Genomic DNA, 25,666 nt, shown 5'->3' with positions numbered 1-25,666 from the left:
TTTCAAGGACAGGAAGAACCAGAAGTAGCTGAAGGAAGTAAAGCAAAAGTAACTGTTACCACCACACATAGCAGACATTTTAATCCTGAACCAGTATATTGCTCGTTTTCCATCAGCTGCTTAATTACAGGAAATTCCACTCAGCTGGCATCCTAGGTATAAAATAGTCCTGAATGAAACAGACTGAATGAAAACCAGAAGGGCTTTGGCGATTAAGCCGCAGAATCATTGTTACTGTATACGGAAACAAAACCAGTCATGGGTCTAAGGTTGTCAGACATCAACAGAAGAACAGGGTGGGTACAGGAGCCTGAGTGCGACCTACTAAAACTCCAACTTTGGCCACGTTGTTGGGTAGCAGGTGATATCTAGAAAGATTTGGACACTGCATCAAAGACAGTTCCAAAATTAAAGAATCGTTAACATGCGGTCCTCTCAAACAGAGAGTTGTGGTGTGTCTGGTGGGTACAGAGCAGGCCGTCCCTCCCAGCTGGCCGGCACTGGGCCGGCCCAAACTGCTCAGTGGCCTAGATCTGAAGCTGCTCTCCAGGGAGGCTGATTAGAGCTCTAATGTAAACAGCAGTCTGACCACAGGGCTCCGCCACGCACTGCATGATGGGATTGACCCAGCTCCAGTCAATTACAGAGTCAAAGTAAGCTCAGCTGGACAGCAAAACAAACTCCGGGAGAGACTTGGAATAAAGATTGGCTTTGGTGGGTTTTTGCAGCCCACGTAGCACATGTGAAAGTCTCTGCTGCATATTTTTGGTCTTATCCATCCTTTTTGACAGGTTTGTATTTAACTATGTTTAAAACATTTTTCCGTTGAGCATCATAAAACACACCATTAAACTCAGAATAACACACAATGTGTTTTCAAGAAGCCTCTGCACAAATATAATTCACCTCAAATTCAACAGTTTATTTGCTCTCCTTGAGTGGCGTCAACTGTTAGTGTAGTACTGTAGACCTTATAGTTACTGTAGCTTGTCTGTATTGTGTGCCAGTTAAAATTTAAAGTAGTCTCATGTTAGTTTGGCTTTTTTAAACTGGAGTCACAATAGGGATGGGAATCGCCAGAGGCCCCACGATACAATATTGTCACGATACTTAAGTCACGATACAATATTGTCACGATTCTTAATGTTTTGCGATAGGCAGAGAATTGCAAGACATACTTTATATTGCAATATAAAGTAAATATAAAGTTAAAAAATATAAACTTATATTACAATTATTCAACTGCAAATTATGTCCCCAAAAACTTTGTCAGTTAATAATTAATAAATTAAAAGAAGATACTTTGCATCCATGCATTGACACAATTTTGTCACACTAAATACCCTAGCAGTAATCCTTTCATTTTACCTCATTTGGTTCCCAGTGATTCAGAGTTCAACAAGAGTTCAGCCGTTTTTGTTTTTTTTAATCAAGGACCACCGTCCATGCTTGCTAGCAAAACAGAGAGGGCACATAATGCTAACCAGCAACCTTATAATGCCCCTAATAAATAAGTAAAGCTGGCCTAAATTTAAAGCCACTACAAGGAACTTTTAACTGGATATGCAAAAGTCTCTCGTTTCTGCTGATGTCTGTGCGTGACCTACAACAGCAAATGAGACCATCGGTGTGAAGATAAGCTATTTCTATAAAGTGTATATCCATACCTTTAGGAAACTGTGTCTGGGTCCGCCCCAGGTCGCTTCCAGGATGAAACGATTTACGGCACTCAGACGGCACACGTCATCTTACCTAGCTGCTTACGTTTATAGTGACTCTTATAAATAGTCGCTATTCCTCCTCCTCGACCCGACGTCCACGGGGAGTTAAAATAGCAGCAATCATCAGGTAAAAGTTCTGTGAAAGCACTGGACTCACCAACAGTCAGCCACGTCTCAGTCACACAGAGAAACCCAATCCTCGGGAAGTCAGGAAATCCTTCAGGATAAACGTTTTGTTCGCTAGCGATCTAGCATTTACCAGCCCAATCCTGGCAGGAGCCGGTGGGTCCACGGCGTTATCTGTCCGGGGAGCCACACACAGAGGCCGCAGTTTGCGCAGATTCACCCCGCGCCAGCGGGGACAAGGAGAGTAGGGGCCGCGGGGCTGGAACACCTCATCCGGGCCGACGACAGGTACCAGCCAGGCGTCGACAGGGTCCAGCGAGTGCCAAGAAATAAAGAGGCGAGGCACCGCTCCATACTCAGTCCAAGAAGCTGAGCCTTACCAGCCTTACCAGCCAATTGCTGCGTTTACCCCGGCAGCGGTGGCGCTTACGCTGGAGAGGTGGAGCTGGGGCGCGGCAGAGGTGAGCTGGGATCCCCGATAGGAGCGGGGGCAAAGTTTTCCCATCTTGTTGTTTCATTCATCCCCAAACCAAACACATGTGCGAGCCAGGTAAGCGTCTTTACCACAATACGCGCTACAGCTCATGGGAAATGTAGGCTTCATTCCGGCAAAACACTACCGCTTTTGTCCACAGGGTCGCCAAAATCAACTCAAAATTAAAGTTCCTTGTAGGGGCTTTAACTAACTAATTTAACTTTTATTTCAGTCATACAAATTATCTTAAGCACACATTACCTTGACTTTGCATGTGGGATACTCAGTGCAAAAGGCTCACGGCCCTACCCACGTGACCAGTAGAGGTTACAGCCATGGGCCACTATCGGAGCCCCATTTTGGCATTAACGATAGTTTCTACAAAGTCCCATCAGTGCTGAATAATCGGCCGAACTGATGAATCGGTTGACCTCTACCAAAGACCACAAATATTATGTCCTGATATCAGTATTTTTTTATTTCTCATCAATATAGATACAAAGACTCAGTAAACCTGTCAGAGTTTAGTTGGGTGGAATGAAAAAGCATCTATAAATTCTCCTGTAAACCCAAACTTGTCTCATCATATCAGACATGAATGAAACTATGTGGCCAGTATCAGACTTTTAATTAAAGGCATACTGCCAAATCTTGCAGAAATGAAAACCTAAAATCTCCTTTTTAATGTGGTATGCAGACTGAGCTGATATCGCTCAGAATCAACACGTAGTTGTTTGACTCGTGTACTTTTGTTGTAGAATGACCCGTCACTTTGTGCTCCCTGACCTTCTGATGCTATGAGCTCATCATGTTAACATCCAGACCCCTGCTGATGTTTTTTTTCTCTACTGCGGCTCCCACCGCCAGGCCAGAGCTTGTTGTTTTAAAGCTGTGCGGGGGCGCATGTACGTCACTGCAAAATCCCCCTAATATCTCAGCGTGGAGGTGGACTAATACAAGGGAAAAGAAGTCATTTTGAGTGGTGATTCACTCTGTTGTTGTGGCCTCTTGTGCTGGACAAACTGCAGGTCGGTGTCCATTCATTGGCACAACTGCAACATTGTGGACGATTCTGTACTACTAATTAGGGAAATGATGTTTGATTAATGTTTTTGGTGACAGTACTTTTTTTTCTAAGATCATTAAGATTTCTTTAAAATTCAAAAACTGTGTGTTTGCTTTTAAAATCTCTCTATTACTGCATGTTAATTATTATAAATCATTTTAATCATTTTATTAAGTCAATTTAAAATTAATTAACATGACAAATTGCCAAAGTCCTAGAAAGCCTGTGTGGGTGGAAATAGGGGGGATGAGGGGAAGAAAAAGACAGAGTGAAAAAAATGAGGCAGTGTGTAAAGATTGAGCTGCCCAGGGGAAGAAAAACCCAGTTTAGTAAATAGTATACATGTGTGTTTGCAAGGTGAAGCAGTCAGTCGTTCTGTGTGTGCACGTGTATGCATGAAGGTCAAGTCAAATTCATTTCTCAACAGTTTTAAACATAGACTTTGCACTAAAGTGAAAACTGTGTGGGAGCAGCTATTTGGGAGGGACGTTAGTTTTGGCCTGCGGGGCCTCCAGCTGTAACAGTAGGCTACACATCTCATGATGGAGACAAAGAGACCATGTGTGTCACATTTTCTGTGAGCCTCCCCGCTTCCACCGAACACACTCACTGATCATTGTTATTCTCTTGGCTGTGTGGCTCTCTGAGAAAAAGTGTGAACTGCATATATTTCAACCCTTGTATAATTCAAGATGGTTTATCACCATATTGTGGCACTCAACGTTGGGTGCCCAGGAATCCCCTGAGGTCCAAAAAGCATTTCCCCTGTAGACCACCATTTTAAAAGACACGTCTGTAAAAATGTAGACAGGACACCTCAAACTACGGACGAAGTCAGTTATGATGCTTTCGATTCTGAATTTTTGATCAATGGAGGTTTTATATTTATTAAAATTTCCTCAAGTCGAGGAAAGTTATTTAAAAATCTAAGACATCATCTCAATGTAAAGTCTATGAGCCAAGCGGTAACTTACGGGCGAGGCCAGCAGGAAACACACTACTGTGCATATTTAGTGGGGTGCATACCGTAGAAGTCAACTCGAAAGCTACAGACATTTTTGCACCAGGTGAACAGCTCCATTGGACTGAATACGCACCAAATGGGGTCCAGTATCTAGTTATTATTATATATCTATGCTCAGCCCCCAAGCCCACTGGACCATGCTTAAGACTTTAAGTGGAAGTAGACAAAATTTTTCACTAGCTAGCACACTAGCTAGCTAGCTAATGCGGTCTGCTTAACTCCTTGATTATAGCAAAATATAATATCTTTCACAACTGCATTTTAGAAGGGCTACTGAGAGAAAATGTGGTCTTTTTTTATGTTGATAAGCAGACATCGTTAGCTTGCATCAGCTAGCATAGCTGATGTCTACTTCCACTTCCACATTTTAGCAAACAGTACTCAAAGAGGATGAAATAGTGCATATGTTAGGGACTATTTTTAGCTGTTGTCATTGGGTGCTCTATGGAGTACAGCAGCAAGATGGTGTATATGGGAATGAGTCAAAATTCACTACAGTACAGTTTTTCATAATAAAGAAATGTCACCTAGTTCAATAGTGTGGCTCATTGATGTGTTTTCAATAGTTTGTGGACAACAGTGGAGTTCTGTGACACAGATAAATTAGTTACATCAAGCTTTGGATACACACACAATACTTAATATTAGTAGCATCAGTTAATTGTTGGTTTTGAGGTTGGTTTTAAGTAAAATATAGGCTAGAAAATCACCAGGCCTATCCTTTAAGAGGGAAACTACACCCATAAATATAGGATACACACACATACACAATGCACACACATACACACACACATCCATACTGTACATACAGTAGACACACACCAAAACCGCAATGGGTGGAGTGACATTCTCTGGTCTGGTCCTCCATTCTGGTTGATTCCACATTTGGAAAGAAGCAAAACATCCTCCCATGCAGAAGGGGGGGTTGATTAGTGATGTGGACCAATACTGTATCAGAAAAGACATGTCAGTCACAGTAGATATATGTATAGAAAACCACCAGAAAGATGCCTTGGGCTGACCTTGAGTTATTCAGAATATTTTCTCGCCCTCCGCACAGATATTGCTTTCCTTCATCCATGTCTGTCTCCATTTGCTTGTGTTTATGTTTTATGTTTGTATAGCCACACATGTGCTTGTGTGCCTGTCCCGTGTGTCAAAGGAGACCTGTTTTGAGGTGAGTTTATCCTTGTGTTTGTCCCTGGTTTTCACTTTATTGGACCTATTCACAATGAACACATTTGGAGTGCAGTTTTAGGATGTGGATGAGCATATTTGCCGGAGAATAAGTCCACACTGTAACTATATTTGGTAGAGCTATTTGATAGTATACCTGTAGGTCAGCACTGTGAGTCGCAGCGTCTACAGAAAGAGGCTTTGTGAGCTGGCTGCCTGGCTGCGGATGGAGCGATGAGGGGGGGATGGAGTTCAGGAGGAGGTTGGCCACAGAGCACCAGTTGTGGAATTCCAGGAATGGAAGTTGAGCTGGAGTTTGGATCTGAAGAGGGAATTGAATTGCTGAGGTGATAGAGCGTTGTTTCGGAGGCTGAGGGTGAGGGGAAGGGAGGGCGTCACGTGTGTGTCAGGCCTAGACACAGTGACGTAGCAGGAGCACTCATAGTGTGTGTAAGTACGTTTCAGGAGTAGTAGACGGTATCGGGCTGCAAGTCTTGAAACACCATAATGTAAATCGTAACCTCCCATTGGTTTTCCCAACAGGATATAACACACACACGCCCAGGCGTCATTCATCCTATATATAACATAGAGAATGATGAAAACACACTTGCACACATTGTCTCATACACAGGAGAATACTACCATCAGACATGCGTTTATGGGTTTTTATATGTTATGTCTGGTGTGTGTGCGTGTGTGTGTGTGTGTGTGTCGTCCCCAGCTCTAGCCTACAGTATACATGCCCTGTAATTAACATGCTGTTCTTTGCCAGATGCTATATTTGTTAGTGAGAGGCACATGCGGTTTGTCGTTTGTGGTGCAGCAGAGGAGCTAGATAGAGTGTGCTTGTGTGACATATATTAACCTTTTTCATGTCTGCTTTTGATCACAACATAGAAGTAGGTTCAGTGAAAAGGCATCCGTGAGTGTTTCTGTAGTTTGTAAGTCAGAATAACTACAGAAGTAGATCAAGAAGATTCCCACAGAGGAGTCACGTATCTGTGTTATTGTTATATTTGTTGGTTTAGAGCAGTGTTATCAGCACAAAAGGATACAACTACGTCACAATATCTCCAAATCCAGATGTGAAAGTACCATAGGTTTCATTGACATAAATACACCCACAGGAAATATATCATTTCCAAGTGTGGACGCACGACGACACAATCTTATAAAATCTTTTCTGTGGAATTCTTTGAAATTTGCACTGAAATGTCAAGTGGAACAGTGGCTGTGTCCAGGCCTCGCTTCCACTTTGGTCCAGAGAACGTTTTGCAGTGGAAACACTGAGTGGCTCTGGCAGGGTGTGGCTGCTTTCTGGACCGAGCTGGGTCCACTTCTGCTGGCCTCTGAGAGTTAACAGAAGCAGGGGAAAGCTGGAGCGCAGCCATGCCAGTCTCCGCCGGCTACATCCACCCCGCAGCTAAAAACAGTCACTGCTCTTTGTAGTAGTTCACACACAGTTTGGTTATGGCACAGAATGGCAGCTGCTTTAAGTAATTTGAGCGCTAATTTGTTGATTTCTACAGTGCATTTAACAGAACCACCGTGGACACCGAGTAGCTGGCAACATCATAGCACATATGACATTTGTGTGTTGGCTGCCATTTTCCACTTCTAAAACATTGTACTAAGTCACTTTACTAGGAAAACTGAGTTATTTTCAGGAATTTGGGAGGAGGAATAAAAAAATTAAAAAAAAAGCTAAATGGGACAAAAACATTTTTTCTTACTAATGCAGGATATCTGTGGGTCTATGGGAAAAGGTTAGATTATTTAAAAAAAAAACATCAAAAATGGCCTCAGAATGTATTAAAAAATCTTATTAATTTTTTTTTTTTTTTTTTAAGTCTTAAAGGGGCTGAAATTCAAAGCGTATGTGTTATCTGGTTTTCTACATGGAGGGGGCTGGGCTGGCAGCTAGCAGCTAATAGCACTAACTCCATAAACAGTGCTTAACAATGAGAACATTGCTGATGGAGCTAATGGTGTTAACCACTTGGGAATCTGAGGTTGGGCACTGTGCATCCATGATGACACCATTCCAAAATCAGGGGTAACCACCATGAAATAGCTAGTGGGATACACACATCTACTAACATGCACGCACAGCTGGACCACCACACAACAGAGCACAAAGAAGGGTCGATTACAACAAACACAGAGGTAGCATGACTTCATTCTCTGTTTAGGATGCCATTACTCTGCCAAATCCTTACATAGCAAACTGTTGTTTGCTGCTATATTAATGCTCATAATGTTGCATATAGAACCTTAAAATACATTTTTTGGTAATGTTAATCATAAATGTTTATGTATCTGATTGTATGCTGTCAGAAGACCTATCACCAGAGTTTCAGTCAGCATCATCAGTGCTGTAGTTGGGAAGCTCATCCTCTTACAGGGGGCAGTGTCGATTTTAGCAAAGACTTTTGATTTTTAGTTATTTTTAATTGGTTAATCCATCCATCCATTTTCAAATTTTGTATTCAGTTCCATGAAGTGTTAAAGTGGAAATAGACAAGTTTTGCTTTAACTAATCATTAAGAGATAAATGTTTATTGCACAAGATAACAGCTATAAAATAATGACACCATCAGCGTTAAGATTGGTTCCCTATAAGCCTCGTTTTCACTGTACAGATCTGCCACAGGGTACGATCTCTTGGGAAAATGAAGGCTCACTTTATGACACAAATGAAATACATCAACCATTGCACAACCAAAATACAAAGAGGACAGCACTTTTGTTTCCCACAGTAGCTACCAGTCACAGTGAGTTACCAAGAAGCATCAGTGTAAGTTTTTTGCAGTTACTATCACCCAGTAGTGGAAATGGTGGCTGGTGGAGCAACTTAAGTAACTGGAAAACAACTTGTCCTGTGTTGTTGGTGGTTGCATGGCTCTGAGGAAAATGGAAAGCGATCCGGTTGTCTTTGGGACAGTGTCACCACCAATAATACCACTTGGAACTGCAAGGCAGGGGAAAGTTGAAAGATGAAGTCATCTATTTCCACTTAATATATTTATTTATATAATTAGGAATTATTGTTACATGCCAACTAAATGTGACAGAATACTGAAAAATTGTAGGTCATGTAGAACCTACTGGTTGTCCATCACACTTTGGTTGGTATAATTTTGAAACAAATTCCACTCTATGTGCTACAGGTGGCTCAGTATAATACCAAACAATTTTGACATCAGCTGAAACAACTTCAGACAGACTGATGGGTCTCTGTTGGGAAAAAGGGGTGTGATTGGTAAACAGTGTTTTCCTGTCTAGATTAACCTGTGAGTCTGTCACTGAAGAGGGTGAAGCTTTGTTTGCTGTATACACAGTATATTTACTCTACAATAAATTACTTCCTTTAACATCTTCTGTCCTATTCTTAGCTACATCCGATTCTCTGTGTCAGCCCAGTGTCCCCACGGGGATTGTTAACAGTTCCCTCTAATCTAGTCTAATTTGTACGTGTATATGTGCACATGTAGCAAAATATTCTAACCATGGTGGTTGTAGAGTTGCTACGCAGAGAATTTCCATCGACATTCCCACATACTTTCCTTCATAAAGTCATTGAGGTCTGAGAGTTTTCTCAGAAGACACTGGTTTCTCTGCTGCTTCCGCCACTTTGAGCTGTGGAATTTCAGAGGAATGTTGCTCATAAAGTCATCTCTCTCGATTCCCTCTGGGTTTTTCATCCTCGCGCATATGTGTCCATCCACGTGTGTGTATCCAGGCTGTGTGACCTTTGGTGCTGCTGCAGTTTTTAACACACTCCTACCAGGTTCCAAATGCTCTGCTCTGATCTTGGTACACAAAGAGCTGGTTGTACCTTTATAGATGTGACACCTCATCATCATTATGTAACTGGTTAAAGGTGCTATGTGCAGCACTTCTGCTGAAATAAAAATGCCTCGTCAATTCTGAAATATAGTTATAGCTGCTGTAAACAGATGGACTCATTGCCAGAAAAGAACTGGCAGCTTCTTCTTGGCAATGGAGTGTGTGTTTTAAAGTTAGTGCCATAGTTATTGCATTTTATAGTTAGGGGGATTTTTGGGGCTTCTAGCAAAAACAGAGTGGAAGGCTTCTGTCATTTTCACAAAGATAGCCAGTGGAATGACTTTGTTAAAACATATAATTTTACAGCGTAGAATGACCAAAATATACCACACCATTATGAGTTTGTAGAAAATATGTTGTGCTAACAATTAAAGCATTTAGACAGAGACAGAGAGACAGAAAGAATTTGCTGATAGATGCCTAATGTGTGGATGTACATGCAAAATACATCTGTGAACTCTCCTTATTATCCTAATTCTGATTTTAATCCTTTTTTTGAGTCATAAATGCCCCAAACCAGCTGCAAAGCATCTGCTCCTTTCCAGTGTAGCAGCGTTATCTCTAGCAGCATTCTCATTTGGCTCTAGCATGCAGCATTTTCTGTGTCTTTATTTGGTCCTGTTGTGTTTGGCTCAGAACTGACGTGGAGTTGCTGTTTCACCTCTGAGGTGAAGCTGAGGGGGGAAATCAGGGCTCATTTTAGATCAGATGGTGCAGGTGAAGGGAGTGTTACGATGTAGCCAGTGTATTTGCTTGTACAAGATGTAATAGAGTAAGAAGATATAGGCGAATAAAGGTGAGATAAAATGGAATAAAATATTGTGCTCTTCCAGATTCAACAATTGGAGACGCAGGTGATCGATGCAGAAAAACGTGCCTTCACAGCTCACCAGCAGGTAAGGATTCAAATAGTGTTTACCTGTATTTCCAGTGTGTGTATGTGTATATGTATATGTGTATACTGTATGTACGTGCAATTTCAGGTGCAGTGGATGGAGGAGAAGCTGAAAGCTCCAGACAATCAGTCCGCAGACTCAGAGGTGCGTTTGTTTCAGCGATGCCAGGAGCTGCAGGCCTTGGTGCAGGAGAAGGAGGACGTCATTGCCCAGCTGGAGCAGCAGCTGGAGGAGCAGGTAGATCACATACACATGAAGAATTTCGTCAAAGCAACAGATGTAGGGCCAGTGGATGTGTTTTTCTTCCTTCCTTTTTTTCAAGGTGCAAAAGAATGTAGAGGAAGATATGGCATACAGTTTGTCTCCACAGACACAGAGACAGAGACACATGCACTATATTCCCACAGAGTTAAAGGAATACTTCACGCCCAAAATGATCATTTGTATAGAAATTATTCACCCCGTATCACACTGAATTTGTGCAAAACACTTTTTTTTCACACGTTTAACAAAGAATCCAAAAATGGCGAACATTCTGCTGTTAAATGCCGACCCCTATGACTTTGTTTTTGGATTCTTCATTCATAGTGGAGGCATGCAAGAAAAAGAAGGTTTTCTTCATGAATTCAAGATAACACAGGGAAAGTAAATAATAAACAAATGGTCATTTTATGGGAGAAGTATGCCTTTAAGGAAGCCAAACTCAACTGGAAAAGTACCATACTCTCAGCCCACTTCTAAAATATGTCTTATAATCCTTAAATAAGGATATTGAAGATACAAGAAAAGCAGACTACTAAGTTACTCAACGAATATACATGATCAAAGGTTTTTGTTTAATACTACTTTAGTATTAGTAGGCTTGCTCTTAGGTTTCATTTCCGATTTTCCCACCCTCACCTGTGCAGTGACATTTCATGTCCTTATTGAAATACGAGTCACTCCCATGTTCTGTATTCAAAATCTCTTCATCTATTTCCTGTTTGTGCTGCATGCAGCATCTGTAGAATATTTCAGGGCAGTGAAAGAGCATATGTATGTGCATCATTGTCCTCTTTGGGTGCCCAGTAACTCAGTGGGTAGAGGGGCATCCCATGTACAAAGACAATTTCCTTGCCACTGCAGTTGTGGGTTTGATTCCAGCCTGTGGGCCTTTGCTTTGTGTCATCCCCTCTCTCTCTTCCTGTCACACCTAATACTGTCCAATTAAAAGCTCAGAAAAATGTGTTCTCTTTCACCAGAAACAGATCCGACTTCAGGACGCCAAAACAGTGGAGGAGAAAGCAGCTAAGATAAAGGAATGGGTGATGCTGAAGTTGTCAGAGGTAAATGAATTATGATATTAGATATAAAGTTGTACAAACTGATTCACATGGATGGAAAAACTGTAAACTGGATAGTGAGTTGGGGTCAACAGTATCTCATTCCCTTGGATAATTTTACAGGCCCAAGAGGAGGTCTTATGTTAAAACATCTTTGTTCTTCAGTTTGAGGTGGAGAACGCAGGGTTAAGAGAAACCAACAAGCAACAGGAGGCTCAGATTGTGGAGCTGCAGAAACAAGTGCAGGGTAGGTTTACGTCCTGAGTCATCCACTAGGACACTAAAGCAAGTGCAAGTGTTAAGTGCGGGCATGTGTAACGACACACACATATGCATACTGTTCAAACATGTTTGTGTGTTTGCAGCCTTTGAGCAGAAGTGTGCTGGTGGACGAGGAGTTCTGTGCAGACCAGGTGAGGCCCAGCGTCTCAGCAGCCTGACGTTTGGCTGTTTCCAGGTGAGGGGGAAGAGCCCGCAGGTCCTTACTGGACCGGCACCCTGCCAGAGGACCCTCAGCACCCAGGGAGAGACTGAGGACAGAGATAAAACTGGTAAGTCCTCACATATTCACAGCTGTGGGTATGGAAACAGATTCTAGGTGGACACAGGAAAGCTCGATTTTTATAGTCGAAAATGGAAAGTGACTCATATCCATGGTAAAACTGATTATAAAGAACAGTAATCCCTCCCTCTGGTAGGAGTTAGAAGATATCAGCAGAAGGGTGATGGAACAGTTCAGCTACTATTTCAACCAGTCCAGTTGTCTGCAGTTACAAATTTTACTGAAAGATTACACACAGGTTATGTAAATAAGAAACCTGCACTTTCCTCCAGAATTTATGTAATGTGGTAAGCAGTGCTTGTTTGTATCTGTAATCACAAAACCAAAATCACTGCTTCTACCAAATGTGCTGTAATGAGGTAAAGATATACCGAGGAAACCAAAGGTGTGATTTAATCTTTTATGCAGCCAAAACTCTGAACTGAAAAAACCTGTATTGTGTATAAGATGAGTTTTTGTACTTAAAAAAGCACAGAATTTATTATAGTGTGGAAACCCATTTTTACCAGTATGATGGAAAAAAGATCCTGCAAGTCATTATAATGAGAAGCTTTCTTGAAATATGGGCTTAGTATTTAGATATAATGACAAACTCTCTCAAAATATTGGCTTGATGTTGCCAAATTAGAAACAATACTAAGTCATTATTTTGGGAAAGTTTCTCATTATTTTGACACACTGTCAGTATTTTGAGATAAGTAGGTCATTATTTTGAGATAAGTCATTATTTTGCAAATGTTTCTCATTATTTTGAGAAATTGAGATTTTTAGTATTTTGAAAATATTTCTCATTATTTTGGGGTACCACAATATTTCTTGGATGTTTCTCATGACAGTGACCTTTTCTTAGCATACTGGCGGAAATGGGCCTCCATATTTTACATTAATAAATAATACAGTTTTTACTAAAGGGGTTTTATGATCCCCACTGAAAACTATCTAAATGAAACAGAGATTATTAACACCAGCTGGATGTGTATTTTTGTGTTTGCTTTGACAGAGAAGAGTAGTAAGCAGACAGCTTCCTCAGGGACAAACGGTGAAGTCCAGAGACCTGACCAGACTGGACCTCTGGGTACTCCTCTGGAGGACGACAGTGCATCTGAAAGGCTGGGTGAGCATGCACGTGGACCTGAGTCTCGTGGTGTCTCCTCCGTGCTCTCCAGTGCTCCATCAGAGGGGGAGGGAGGAGGAGGGTGTGAGGGCAGAGGGGGACTTGGAGTGTGTGGTCTGGAGTTCAGCCGCCCTGGCAGTGAGACCTACCTGACTGCTTCGGACGACAGCAGCTCTCTGTTTGACGATGACATGCAGCGCGCTGACCGACCCGGCTTCAGCCTGCTGGGGTCAACAGATGGGACACTGGGAGGGTGTAAGGAGGGAGAGGAGGAGGCACACGGGGCCAAGGCGGAGGACTGCACCTCTGAGGAGCTTAATAAACGTTTCCAGTCGCAGAGACTTGACTCCTCATCCTCATCCAGCGAACCTAACACACCCAGCCCCATCCTCACACCAGCCCTCACCCCTAAACGACCCAACCCACCCCAGGACCTGAGGGACAACCCTGCATCACCCAAACAGCCCCGGCTGCGGACCCCAGCAGGGTTCGGGTTGTTGACTGTGGGTCTGGCTAAGAAACACCTGAGCCAGCCACCAATCAGCACTGAGGCAGCACACGGACAAACACGTAATGCTCTCAGCATGCTGCGCCCCCTCCGGCCACAGGAAACTGACCTCGACCAGGAGCAGGACGTTGGCATGGAGACGGGCAAGGACGTACCACAAGTTGCACCTACCTTGCGGACCTCCCCTGGTCCACCTGAACCTGGTACAGAGATCAACACAGAAAGGGAAGACTGTGACAGCTCAGCACCTCCTACACCCCCTTTACACAGGCTGCCCTCCTGGGTAAGATCATGTTTAATCTAAACTGAGATTGATAACGGGTTATGGAAACTTACACCATCATGAAACTCTTCACAGAGAAATATATAAATCAAATTCTTAGCAACATGCTTTCCTCCATAAATGAGTGACTATATGATGTCCGTCTTGCCTCTTCACTTACAGTGCCATCTACTGCTAGAGTGCACATTAACAGCGATACAGTGTATGTAGGTTACAGTTAAAACATTATCAGCCCACGGGCCAAATCTGGCCCACAACAGGGTTCCTGGTGGCCTGCCAACTATTTCCTAATTCACAATATAAATAACATTTACACTGAGACATTGTTTCTGTACTTTGTATGTGAATAAGGTGCCAGGGTGCATAAAAAGCATCATAATAGAGCATGTCTATAAAAAAGTGTCAAAGAAGGATCCCCTGGACTCAGGGGCATACATATGGAAAGTACAGTCAGTGTGGGCCTGTGGGGGCGAGGGGGTCCATCGAGAGCAGGCACTTGTGATTGGGTCACATTTCCACCTTGGAAATTAGCCTGTGTTGAAAGAAGAAGTCATGTTGAAGTTATGCCATTTGCTATATATGCCCTTGAAAAGAGCCACCCACCTCTGTCATGGTTTTCAGTCAGTAGCAGTCTGTCATAAAATTATATACTTATTCTATATAACCTATAAAAACTGTCAGAAAATCAAATCAAAATATTGAAAACAGCGGCTAATTCATTTATTATGCGTACAGATAAATATTATTAACATTTGTTTATTAACTGGCCCCTGGCCTCCTGTCATTTCCTCCTGCTGTAGATGGTCAGTGGCAAGTAGAAAACATTGTCTTGAAATAAGATTCCAACATTACAAAAAAAGCCAGCTGCAGGTAACTATGTACAGTAAACTAGTTTAGGACATTTACTTTGAAAAGATGTTTTCTTACTGGTAGAATTTTCAGTGTTTTTGCTAAAACTGACTGATAATTCAGCTTTTTTTTTTCTTTTCCACAGGAGAGTCGTATCTATGCTGTTGCCAAATCAGGGATCAGACTGTCTGAGACATCCTGCACAGACTCTGCTAGCAAAGGTGAGACAGCTGCTGACAGACACCCTCCAGCTCAGTCCTGAGCTACAGAGGTATTCAGCTGAACTTAACTGACCTGTGATCTGTGTTGCAGACCCCTCGCTACAGTCCTCCTATCCTGCCTTTGTAATGTACACATCCCTCATCTATAAAAACATGACTACTCCAGTTTACACTACTCTGAAGGGGGTAAGTGCGGCATCACTCTGCAGGACTTACTGCTACATTTATTTGAACTTTAATCAGCCTGTAATGAAGTTAGCAAAGTTAATTCTGATACACAGTATTTTGGCTTGATCTATGACTATGTGCAAGTATTGACCACCATCCCACTCCCACCTTGCAGAAAGCCACCCTGCTTAGCAGCAGTCCGTTCTCAGATGAGTCGTCCAGCTCTGAGGAGTCGTCCAGCTCAGGAGAGGAGGACGGCTCCGTCTGCAGCTCCCACACCTCCTCCAGCTCCCGCAAGGACAGCAGCCCAGGCAGCCCACGCTCTCTCAAGAGAGGTACAACCCATACATACTAGAGGGTTTTTGAGAATTCAACACAACAGCTGATATAATAATAATCAATTAAAAACAAATCATTTTCCCAGCTTTGCTGAGTAATTTTAGGCAACTATGTAAATTTATACAGATCTCGTAAACATAATGGGGATGGACACCTGAATGAAAGCCTGTAAATGTGTATGAATATATTTTATGTGGCAACTGTTTTACTTTTTCTTCTCCTCCAGCTGTTTCCATGTCTTCAATGACATCAGAGAGCGACTATGCCATTCCTCCTGATGCGTACTCCACAGACACTGAGTGCTCTGAACCGGAGCAAAAACTCCCCAAGACCTGCTCTTCGGCCAGTGACAACGGCAAGAGTGTGAGTCAGTGTGTACATCCTGGAAATGTTTTATTTGGGAGATTGGCCTGTTGATAGCCTTACCCAAGACATCCCAAAATCATGCATGTGTAGATGAAGTCTTCACAAGCACACCTGCAAGTCACTGTCCAAAGCTGTCTTCCACTTTGAATACAGTAACAATTTATTTAATTACATTCTTTCTGTTGGCCCCTTTTTGTCTGATATGTATCATGCTGTCATCTGATAGGTCAGTAACTTCACACATGCAGGTGAGGTTTATCAAACTAGTTCAGCCATACTACTCTGCATGGTTGACAAGATGAGTGCAGACGAAAGTACAAATGCCAGAGAGGAACTGATGCATAAAAAAAATTAGCACATCAGCCATGTGGCAATATTTTGGATACAGAAGAGACAACATGGCACTGTTCAAGTCTAAGCAAATAACTGAGTACTCTTTAATATGTTTATTTATCTTAAGTCATATAGTCATCACAATATTCAACAATGTTATTGCATATTTTCCTCAGATTATGCAATCCGACTTTCAAAATACATTCTAGTATGATGATCTCAATCTGTTAAAGCTTAAAACAGCAAACCTCAAACTGTCAATAACCCTTTAACTGTAAAATCTCCAAAACCTTAAGTCTCAATATTGTGGGATGGATCATTTCAGGATATTTTAGTGAGTAACTAATCCATAACTGTGCTCTGCACATTGCATCACATGAAACTAAACAGTGTGGTCTCATCTTGTAGGAACCGATGGAGAAGTCAGGCTACCTGTTGAAAATGGTGAAGACCTGGAAGAAAACTTGGAAGAGACGCTGGTTTGTCCTCAAAGACGGAGAGCTGCTCTACTACAACTCACCCGTGGGTTTTATACAACACATTTCATTTTATTTTTTTATTATGGAAGTCTTTATTAATGTTCTTTTTGAACTTTTGTATGTTTTGTATGCATGGGACTTTGCCATAATATTTTCACCACTTACAATATATTCTTGTATTTAGATTGAGGTATTTGTTATTTAATGTACAGTATGAAGGGTGTCAATCTAATTATTCTGTTGGCAGACAATGTATTCAGCCCAGTGGATGGAGGTCTGTACCTCTGCAGTGAGCCAGTGTTAAATGGGACCTATTATGCTTTTCCTTATTTCTTGTCCCATATCAAATGTTACAGCAACGGATCTTTATATTAAACATGGCCAAAGGGGGCTTAAAAAGATAGGTACTAAAATTGTGCATTCCAGACAGAGGGTGAATACAGGTGTTTCAGCACAGACAGTGTGAGGACAATAAAGTGTTTTTTTTACCATTTAAGCATAAACATGTTCGAGTAGAAACCCAAAACACAAGTACAAACCTGAAAATGAGCATAACAGGTCCCCTTTAAGCTTCATCATGTTCCCACAGAGTGATGTGATCAGGAAACCTCAGGGTCAGATCGAGGTCAACGCCACCAGTAGCATCGCACGTGGAGAGGGAAAACAAGTCCTCCAGGTATCCAACACTTGTTTTTAGAGTTTTGTCCACTACTGAATATTTAGTCAAACAAATTTACATCTAGCCAAATCCTTACAGCTTTTAAGACAAAATACAGTAACAGAGTTTAAGAGAATTCAGATTCCCTGACGCATCCTCACCTTCACCTCTGGTTTTGTTGTTGTGTGTAGATAGTAACAGGGAAGCGTGTGTACTACCTGAAGGCTGACTCCCCGAACCTGCTGGAAGAGTGGCTCAGGGTGCTGCAGAGTGTACTCAGGGTGAAAGCTGCCAGTCCTCTCTTCACACAGCCGGATATTCGCCCCGGCATGAAGGGCCTGCTCATTAAGGTCCAGCAACCCACCAATATTACCTTTACAGCTGACTTTAATAACTTTAACATTTCAAAAGACAGAACTTTACCAAAATGAAAAGGGTATTTTTTTTTTTGCACAAAAACAATTTTCACCAACATTTCTACCCCTCATATATATTAACCACCGCATATTTAATGTTAGATTGTTACTGCAATTAGTGAACTTTGTACTTGTTCTGTGGCAGGTGAAGCACGGCTATTACTGCAATTAGTGAACTTTGTACTTGTTCTGTGGCAGGTGAAGCACGGCTACTCTAAGAGGGTTTGGTGCGCTCTGATTGGCAAAACCTTGTACTATTTCCGAAGCCAAGACGACAAGGTAAGATTCAACATAAAATCTGTTGAAATTTACAGGATACAGACAGAACTATACTGCTTTCATCAGGTTAAAGGAATACTTCAGCCCCCAAATGATAATTTGTATATTAATTACTACCCCATGTTATGTTGAATGTGTAAAGAAAACTTTGTTTTTCTCTAATGGCAACTGAGTAAACAAAGAATCCAAAAATAGAGAAAAATCTTGATGAATTGAAGTCATAGGGGGCCACGTTTAACAACAGCAAAACTATATCAAAACATCTGGAGGGGGCGCCCCCCTAATATAATGGTGGGGGAAACACTGCATACTCTTTGTAATTCGCTGGTATTATAAACTGTAAATCGTTAAACAGAAAAGAGCTTTATTTCAGAGGTGCAACACAAAAGCTTTATTACAGTGTGTGTGTGTGTGTGTGTGTGTGTGTGTGTGTGTGTGTGTGTGTGTGTCCAGTTCCCCCTGGGTCAGATTAAGCTGTGGGAGGCCCGGGTGGAGGAGGTAGACAGGTCAAGAGATTCAGATGACGACTTGAAGGCATGTGGGCGGGGCTCACAGGCAGCACCTTTTACCATCGCCATCCACCCTCAAGAACAAGGCCCAACCTACCTGCTCATCGAGTCCCGCCACGAAAAGGCAAGTGTCACTCTGAAAGTTTTTGCTCTGCATTTCAAGGTCAAGTCAATCTTACTTATGTAGCTTTACCTCTGGGGGAAAGAGATTATTTTCGATTGTTGTAGTTTACGTTTCTGTATGTGGTGCTCTTCCTCTGTTTATTAAAACCAAGTCAGAAAGGAAATCTTCAGACATTGTTGGTTGAACACAGAAAATGTTATTGCTTTCATTAATTTGATAGAAAGGGGGAAAGAATTGAGGATCCTTCAATGAGAACTCATCATAAGGCCTACCTTTTCTCTCAGTAAGAATGTGAACATGTCTTGTGTTTATTTCATGTGCCTCTGGTATCACCTATGTTAATGTGTGTGTCTCTTCAGGATTCCTGGCTGTACCATCTGTGTGTGGCAGCGGGCACCACGGTGGGTAAAGTCGGCACTGAGTTTGAACAGTTGGTGGGAAAACTCTTCCAACTGGATGGAGATCCAAGTAAGTATGTCCTACAAGTGATTGTCTCCTTTGTTGTGTCTTTAATTGTATTTTACTAATAGCTGACTGCATCATATTACATCACACAACAATCCTGATAGAGTAGACCATTCCTAATTAGATTTTTATTTTGAAAATCTCCATTCACAGGGGCGTTACTATTCACTGTAACCTGTGTAAAAAAGAAATTAGAGCATGATTGTTTTCCTGATACAAAGGGGAGGAATTTCCCATCACCTCTCCGTTAACTGTACAGTCCTGAATTAGATGACCTGATCATGAGATGTGAGGGATTTTTAAAATTATTCATTATCATCATGAACCAAATTTTTGAGTACGTAAATGGGGAACAGGGATTGTGTTTTCTCCTCATTAAACTACCTGCTTTAGCTTTTACAAAGATGGCACAGCCCTAAATACAAATCAATGACATCATTTGTTCTTGTGTTTATCTAACATGCAAAACAAGTTGTGGAGAAAAGGTACTGGCTAAAATACTGTAGAGCGGCCTCCATGTTGATTTTAGGGTGCACATGTCTTTTCTAACTTTATTTTGCCTAGGATCTTTTACGAGATTTGCTGTCACACAATTTATGTACGTTCATAGTCATTTTAAAGGGACAGTTTGTCACTAAATCAAAATAGCATATTTTTCCTCTTACCTGTAATGGTATTTATCAGTCTTTGGGGTGAACTGTCCCTTTGAGTGTAATTGTAAGGCTGTTCTATTTGTCTCGTGTCTTAATTGTTTTGTTTTGTTTTGTTTTTTATTTCTGTCTGTTATAAATGTTTTTTGTCATCTTCATACTGTGTGTCTTTTTCTGTCTTTATTCCTTTTTTCATGGAGCACATTGTATTATATTCATTTGCACGATGTGCGTATTATTGTTTCCTCTAGCTAGCAGTCTGCCTCTTCATCTTTCAGACTCTCAGATCTGGAGACACCCCATGTTGTGTTTCAGTAAGGAAGCTCTGCTGTCTCCTCTCACCACCCTGCCTTCACAAGCTCTGCAGACAGAGGCCGTTAAACTCTTTAAGGTACACACACACACACACACACACGCACACACACACACAGTTTGAACCTCAATCAGAGAGTGATCTTTCTTCTCGCGTCTGACTTTAACCTCTAACCATCATCTTTCCTCAGACCTGTCAGCTTTTCATCAATGTGGCTATTGACGCTCCGGCCATTGACTACCATGTCTCACTGGCCCAGAGTGCCTTACAAGTGTGTCTGGCCCACCCCGAGCTTCAGAATGAGCTCTTCTGCCAGCTCATTAAACAGACCCGCAGGAGGCAGCCACACGGCCATCCAGGACCCCTGCAGGTCTGCATTCTCACCACACGGTGGCAGCAGTAGCATGTGTTATTTACAGGAAACACTGACATTTGAAGCACAGGGTGTCTTAAAGTGCTTAGAAAAACTGTGGATCCAACCAGTTGAAAATGATTTTAGTTTGTGTGACTAATCAAAGCTTCAAGATAAAAACTAGACTTTTAAGGAGCCTTGTCTTCCTTATGGTTGCGTGATTACCAAAAGAGCTTTAAATGCAGATAGCAAGTCTTCAAGAGGTGTTGAAATGTACACCTGCTTTTGAAGAACAGAGACTCCTGTAGTCACGTGATCTTTCATATCCAATAACCAGATATACCAGTATCACCAGCAGAGGGCAGAACTAAAAGGTGAATGTTTAACACTGCCTCTTAGTTTCACAAGACATGTTAAATTCCAAAGTGTGATTATATCTCAGACAGCTACGGGGTTTCAAAACAACAGAATGAGTCATGACACAATCCAGTGGCTCCTTTGTGACAGTGTACATGAATGAATTCACTGTCTGACTAGCTAGGATCAAAAGTAGCTGTAGTTTTGGCAAATCCTGTCATAGTTAAACAGTATGCAACAAGGAAATGCTGCTTTTTTTCAGTCTGTCTCTTAGATGGTGCACTGTTGCTTCCTGTGCTTTACAGATATACAGGATGTGTGAGGTGACAGTGTCTGTGTGTTACTCTTTAGGGATGGCAGTTTCTAGCCTTGTGTGTCGGACTGTTTCTGCCACAGCATCCCTTCTTGTGGCTGCTTCAGGTTCACCTCAAAAGACACGGGGACTCCAGGTGAGCAAACAGCAGGGGCCTGAACGTTAGCACGAAGAACTGAGGCAGAGAATTTAACAAGGGACAACACAACAGTGAAAAATAGAATAATTTAGAAACACCACAAAAATGATAAAACATTATCAAGGAATTTTATACTGAAAAGTTATTCCTATATTTTTGATCTTATATTAAAGGTTTTCCAATCAGTTCATCATGCCGTACTAATGTCTCTGCTAGCCTCTGCTCTTTTTCACTTTTTTTTCCTCTGCCTCAAACATAATGCTGACTACAGCACCTGCCACAGTTTGTTGCTCTGCATGTGTATGTGAATACAATTTGGCTGCTCTGTCCCTTACTACCCTCCAGGGATACACTGAAGGGTGAATCAACTTGAACTCACTTTATATACATCAGTTATTGTGAAATATAGTCCTTTATGTACTGATCCTATCACTTAAAGTAGACTCAAATAAAGAGGCACTCCACCAAAAGTACACATTCAAACACATTCAGTTTACTCATCATAAGGAGGACTACTGAGGCTGTGACACTATACAGCACCAGTATAATGTCTGCTGTGGCTCTGAAGGAACTTTGTCAAGTCTGAGAAAAAAAAATGAAGAAAATAAAATGACAGTGATGTCACTGGAGCTATCTTCAATTTGGGTTTCTGCTGCTCTGAGTGAATTCCAGTCACTGTATGTAATTGTACATGGTGTACATACCACTTACACACCACTGTATCCTCAGGACTGAGGTGGGTAAGTATGCCATCTACTGCCAGCGCTCCATGGAGCGGACTCAGCAGAAGGGCGAGAGGCAGGCCAGGCCGTCCCGTATGGAGATCCTGTCGATCCTTCTGAGGAATCCCTATCATCACTCCCTGCCATTCAGCGTCCCTGTTCACTTCCTCAATAACACCTACCAGGTAATAACACACCACACACAGATGATAATGATAACAGTGAGGCCTTCAGAGCTAGCTCATGCTAACAGTTTGCCTTTTGCTGTCTCATCCTCACACCATAGCCTCGAGCCTCACACTGTTTATACATAAGCAACTGTCCACTGTAGAGTCAGTATGTTTGAATTGTTGTGCACCTGTTCCTCCGCTGCTTCACTGCTCCACCCCACCATTTACCTGTATGCTCTGAGTCAGGGTTTCTCTTGAGGGTGTGTTGTTTTTGTTCCTCTTTCCTCTCTGTCACTCTCTGTGTATGCTTGTAGGAAGTGATGACATCATAGCCCAGATGCCTAGTATCAACTCTGGACTTAAATAACAAATCTGCTTGTCTGACTTAAAAAAACATTACTAAATGATTGCAGTAACATTGGTGGTTTCATAGGGGTGGTCAGATGGAGTCACTCAAGACCTTGGGGTGGCACCAAAACCAAAAGCCATGACTGAGTTTCAGGAATCCCACTATGCTGCTAAAGTATAGGCTAGTTGGAAACTATGTCAGTATGACTACCTTTACACCTCGCATTAAAATGTGTTTCAAATCCAGATTATATCCAGATTTGATTTTAACCTGATTACATTCACACCTGCTAATAATATGTGTATCCAATGTCCACATTGAAATCGAACTGAGATCCGATTACTCTGTCCAGCTAAAACAACCAAAGGGTTGTAGCTGTTCTCCATCATTTGCTAAGTCATTGCTTCATTAATGGCTTGGTTCTGATATGAACTGCCAAGCTTCAAGTAGGCTATATACTTTTGTCGGACCAAATGGAAAGCAGACACTTGGTTTTGACTCAATTCACAAATTTCTGGAATATCCATAAGCTTTCTTGCTACTTTCTTGCTAGTAGCTAAGCTCGCTAATTGGCTAATGGCTGCTATTTTGCTGGTTTTGACCAGTCACACACTATTACATATTTTCGGCCACATAGTTGTTATATGTGAATCAAAAATGCAGTCGCGTTTACGCTACGCTTGTGTTCAATGTGGTTACAATGAGTACTGTGCCACCACAACAGGTGGTTAGGCTGATCTGATCACAATTGGTCCTCAATGCTTTATGGGTGCATTTAAAGCCACGCCCCTTCCACTCACTCGACAAATATCAACATTCAGTGACTGGCGCTATGGCAGGTGTCACAGTACACGGCATTTCGCAGGAGGCAAATGATGATTTTTGGAGACATAACGATCAAATTTTGGTGCATCAAAGTGCCACTGAAGTTAAGGTTTTTGGCTCAGAATATGAGAAAAGGATAACGACCTTTTTACCATCTTTACCAAGTGTCTCTCCGTTAGTTTGGTGCTACAGTATTTACATTGAATCATTCAGCATAACGTTTGCCAACCTTTGTTATCTCTGCGATTACAGAGGAGTTAATGATGCTAAGCTCCAGAAGTTAACATTAGTTTAACTAGACCCATTTGGACAACAGCTAACAATGATGTACGATCACCAAAGTACAAAACTAGAACAAAATAGACTAATGAACTCCCTGCAAACAAGGTGACATGATGAACAACGCAGCTAGGAGCTAACGTGATGCTAACTTTAGCTAACGTTAGCTAGAGATGTTAAAGATAACTTTATGTTTCTTTCCAGCAAAGTGACAATATGTTGCCTCAAACACGATGTTGACTTACCTTAGAACAGATGTAGACATCCTTGTTAATCTTACTCACGTTGAGTTGATGTTGTGGTCTAACGTTACCACACAACTTTATCCAAAGGAGACACTTTTGTCTAGCCTGAGTGTCAAACTGAAGCTCCCAGAACCTTCAGTCTGACATGGCTTCCATTGAAGGCGATTTACAAGGGGGAGGGAATTTGATTTTTTCCCTAACCAATCAGTAGAGATCAACGACTCACCCAGAATCTGACGTCATTAGTATCCATGCCTCAGGGGTGCCAAAAACAAGCGAGCATTGCCCGTTTAAAATGTCTCCAGTTTAGCAGCTCCCTTAATTTGGTCCTCGATTAACGCGAGTAGTGGCGAAATACCTCGATAGCATCGTCAATGTGGTCTGTACGATCTGTAGCGGTCGCCATTGTTGCTATCCTCACCAGTTACCCACCGGCGTACAGCTTGACATCAGCGTGGCGCTGATTGGCTAATCGCTAGACCCCCGGCGTTCACTGGTCCGTCCAGCGTTTGGACGAGATAAATCGCAAATTCATTAAAGTATGCCAGACCAGAGATGCAAGCTAACTTTTGTCGGTTGAGATGTGGTTTAAAGAGTAAAAAATACACCTCTTCGCCCAGCCTCTCAGGATAGCCTACCTTGTGTCAGAGTTGCATGTACCCCATGCACACTGTTTGACCATTTTTAAACTTCAAATCTCAGAAAAAGCTCATAAAACTGAACGAAACTGACTTTCCAGGCAAAGAATGTCTGAGTGCATGGGAATGGCTCATCGCATTTGAGGGCGGGACTTAGCCATAGGCCAATTATCTGACAGTCTATGGCAAGGACTAATACTGGTACAGTTAACATTTAGCCATCTTGTTTAATGTGTTATGTATCTGTATTGACATGTTAGGTGACTTATTGTTCTTAAAATATGCAGCTTGTCCTTTTCCTTAATTAGACAAATATACAGCTTTAATTTGAAGGAGTACATTGATTGTAAGGAACAGTTACTGGAAAACAAGCCTGCTCAAGTTTAAAAAAAAAAAAAACACAGAGGCCTCTAGTTATTTTCAGTGTCATCATTGTCATCTCTGTCATGTTGTCCTCTGCATTAACCTGCATCCCCACAGGTGGTGAGCTTCGATGCTTCCACCACAGTGGATGAGTTCCAGTGTCGCCTCAACCAGGACACCGGCATAAGGAAAACGGGCTTATCTGGTTTCAGCTTGTACACTGATGACCCGACCGGACGAGAGCTGGAACACTGTCTGCAAGGAGGCATCAAGGTGCATCTTCTGTTCACGTGGTGATTACTATCTGAGGACAGGAAGTGCTACATTTCTTAACACTTAAAGCAAATGTATGTTCTTCATATTGTCTGCAGATTTGTGACATTATCGCTAAATGGGAGCAAGCCTCAAAGGAGCAGCACACTGGCAAGTCTGAAAACACAAGGAGTGTCCGCCTCACCTACAAGAACAGGTAGAGAAGCAAACAGCCAGCCCTATGGTGGCAAAAAGGCCAGGTTGAACAACCACATATTGATTCAGCCTCAGGATATCTAGGAATTTTGAGAATGTATTTATAGTGCATTTACTCACATATCAGTGCAGTGCAAATTTGTTTTAAGCTC

General features: G+C 42.0%; 1 protein-coding gene across 1 annotated transcript in view; it reads left to right on the top strand.

Moving 5' to 3' along the window:
- The window catches only part of plekhh2 (pleckstrin homology domain containing, family H (with MyTH4 domain) member 2), a 39,209-nt gene that overhangs the window by 4,751 nt on the left and 8,792 nt on the right, over window positions 1–25,666 (top strand). The window contains exons 3-24 of the mRNA XM_033612437.2: window positions 10,274–10,336; window positions 10,424–10,573; window positions 11,578–11,661; window positions 11,824–11,905; window positions 12,024–12,209; window positions 13,221–14,125; window positions 15,120–15,195; window positions 15,287–15,381; window positions 15,539–15,698; window positions 15,929–16,065; window positions 16,810–16,923; window positions 17,470–17,556; window positions 17,730–17,888; window positions 18,153–18,233; window positions 18,687–18,866; window positions 19,226–19,334; window positions 20,260–20,372; window positions 20,485–20,664; window positions 21,355–21,452; window positions 22,185–22,362; window positions 25,164–25,319; window positions 25,418–25,515. Coding sequence (XP_033468328.1) covers window positions 10,274–10,336; window positions 10,424–10,573; window positions 11,578–11,661; window positions 11,824–11,905; window positions 12,024–12,209; window positions 13,221–14,125; window positions 15,120–15,195; window positions 15,287–15,381; window positions 15,539–15,698; window positions 15,929–16,065; window positions 16,810–16,923; window positions 17,470–17,556; window positions 17,730–17,888; window positions 18,153–18,233; window positions 18,687–18,866; window positions 19,226–19,334; window positions 20,260–20,372; window positions 20,485–20,664; window positions 21,355–21,452; window positions 22,185–22,362; window positions 25,164–25,319; window positions 25,418–25,515 — 3,491 coding nt within the window. The remainder of the gene's footprint in view (window positions 1–10,273; window positions 10,337–10,423; window positions 10,574–11,577; window positions 11,662–11,823; window positions 11,906–12,023; window positions 12,210–13,220; window positions 14,126–15,119; window positions 15,196–15,286; window positions 15,382–15,538; window positions 15,699–15,928; window positions 16,066–16,809; window positions 16,924–17,469; window positions 17,557–17,729; window positions 17,889–18,152; window positions 18,234–18,686; window positions 18,867–19,225; window positions 19,335–20,259; window positions 20,373–20,484; window positions 20,665–21,354; window positions 21,453–22,184; window positions 22,363–25,163; window positions 25,320–25,417; window positions 25,516–25,666) is intronic.

Source organism: Epinephelus lanceolatus, chromosome 17 (assembly GCF_041903045.1).
Source record: "Epinephelus lanceolatus isolate andai-2023 chromosome 17, ASM4190304v1, whole genome shotgun sequence".
Taxonomy (NCBI): Eukaryota; Metazoa; Chordata; class Actinopteri; order Perciformes; family Serranidae; genus Epinephelus; species Epinephelus lanceolatus.
Note: the sequence above shows the minus strand (reverse complement) of the source record. Positions and strands in the feature narration are given on the sequence as shown.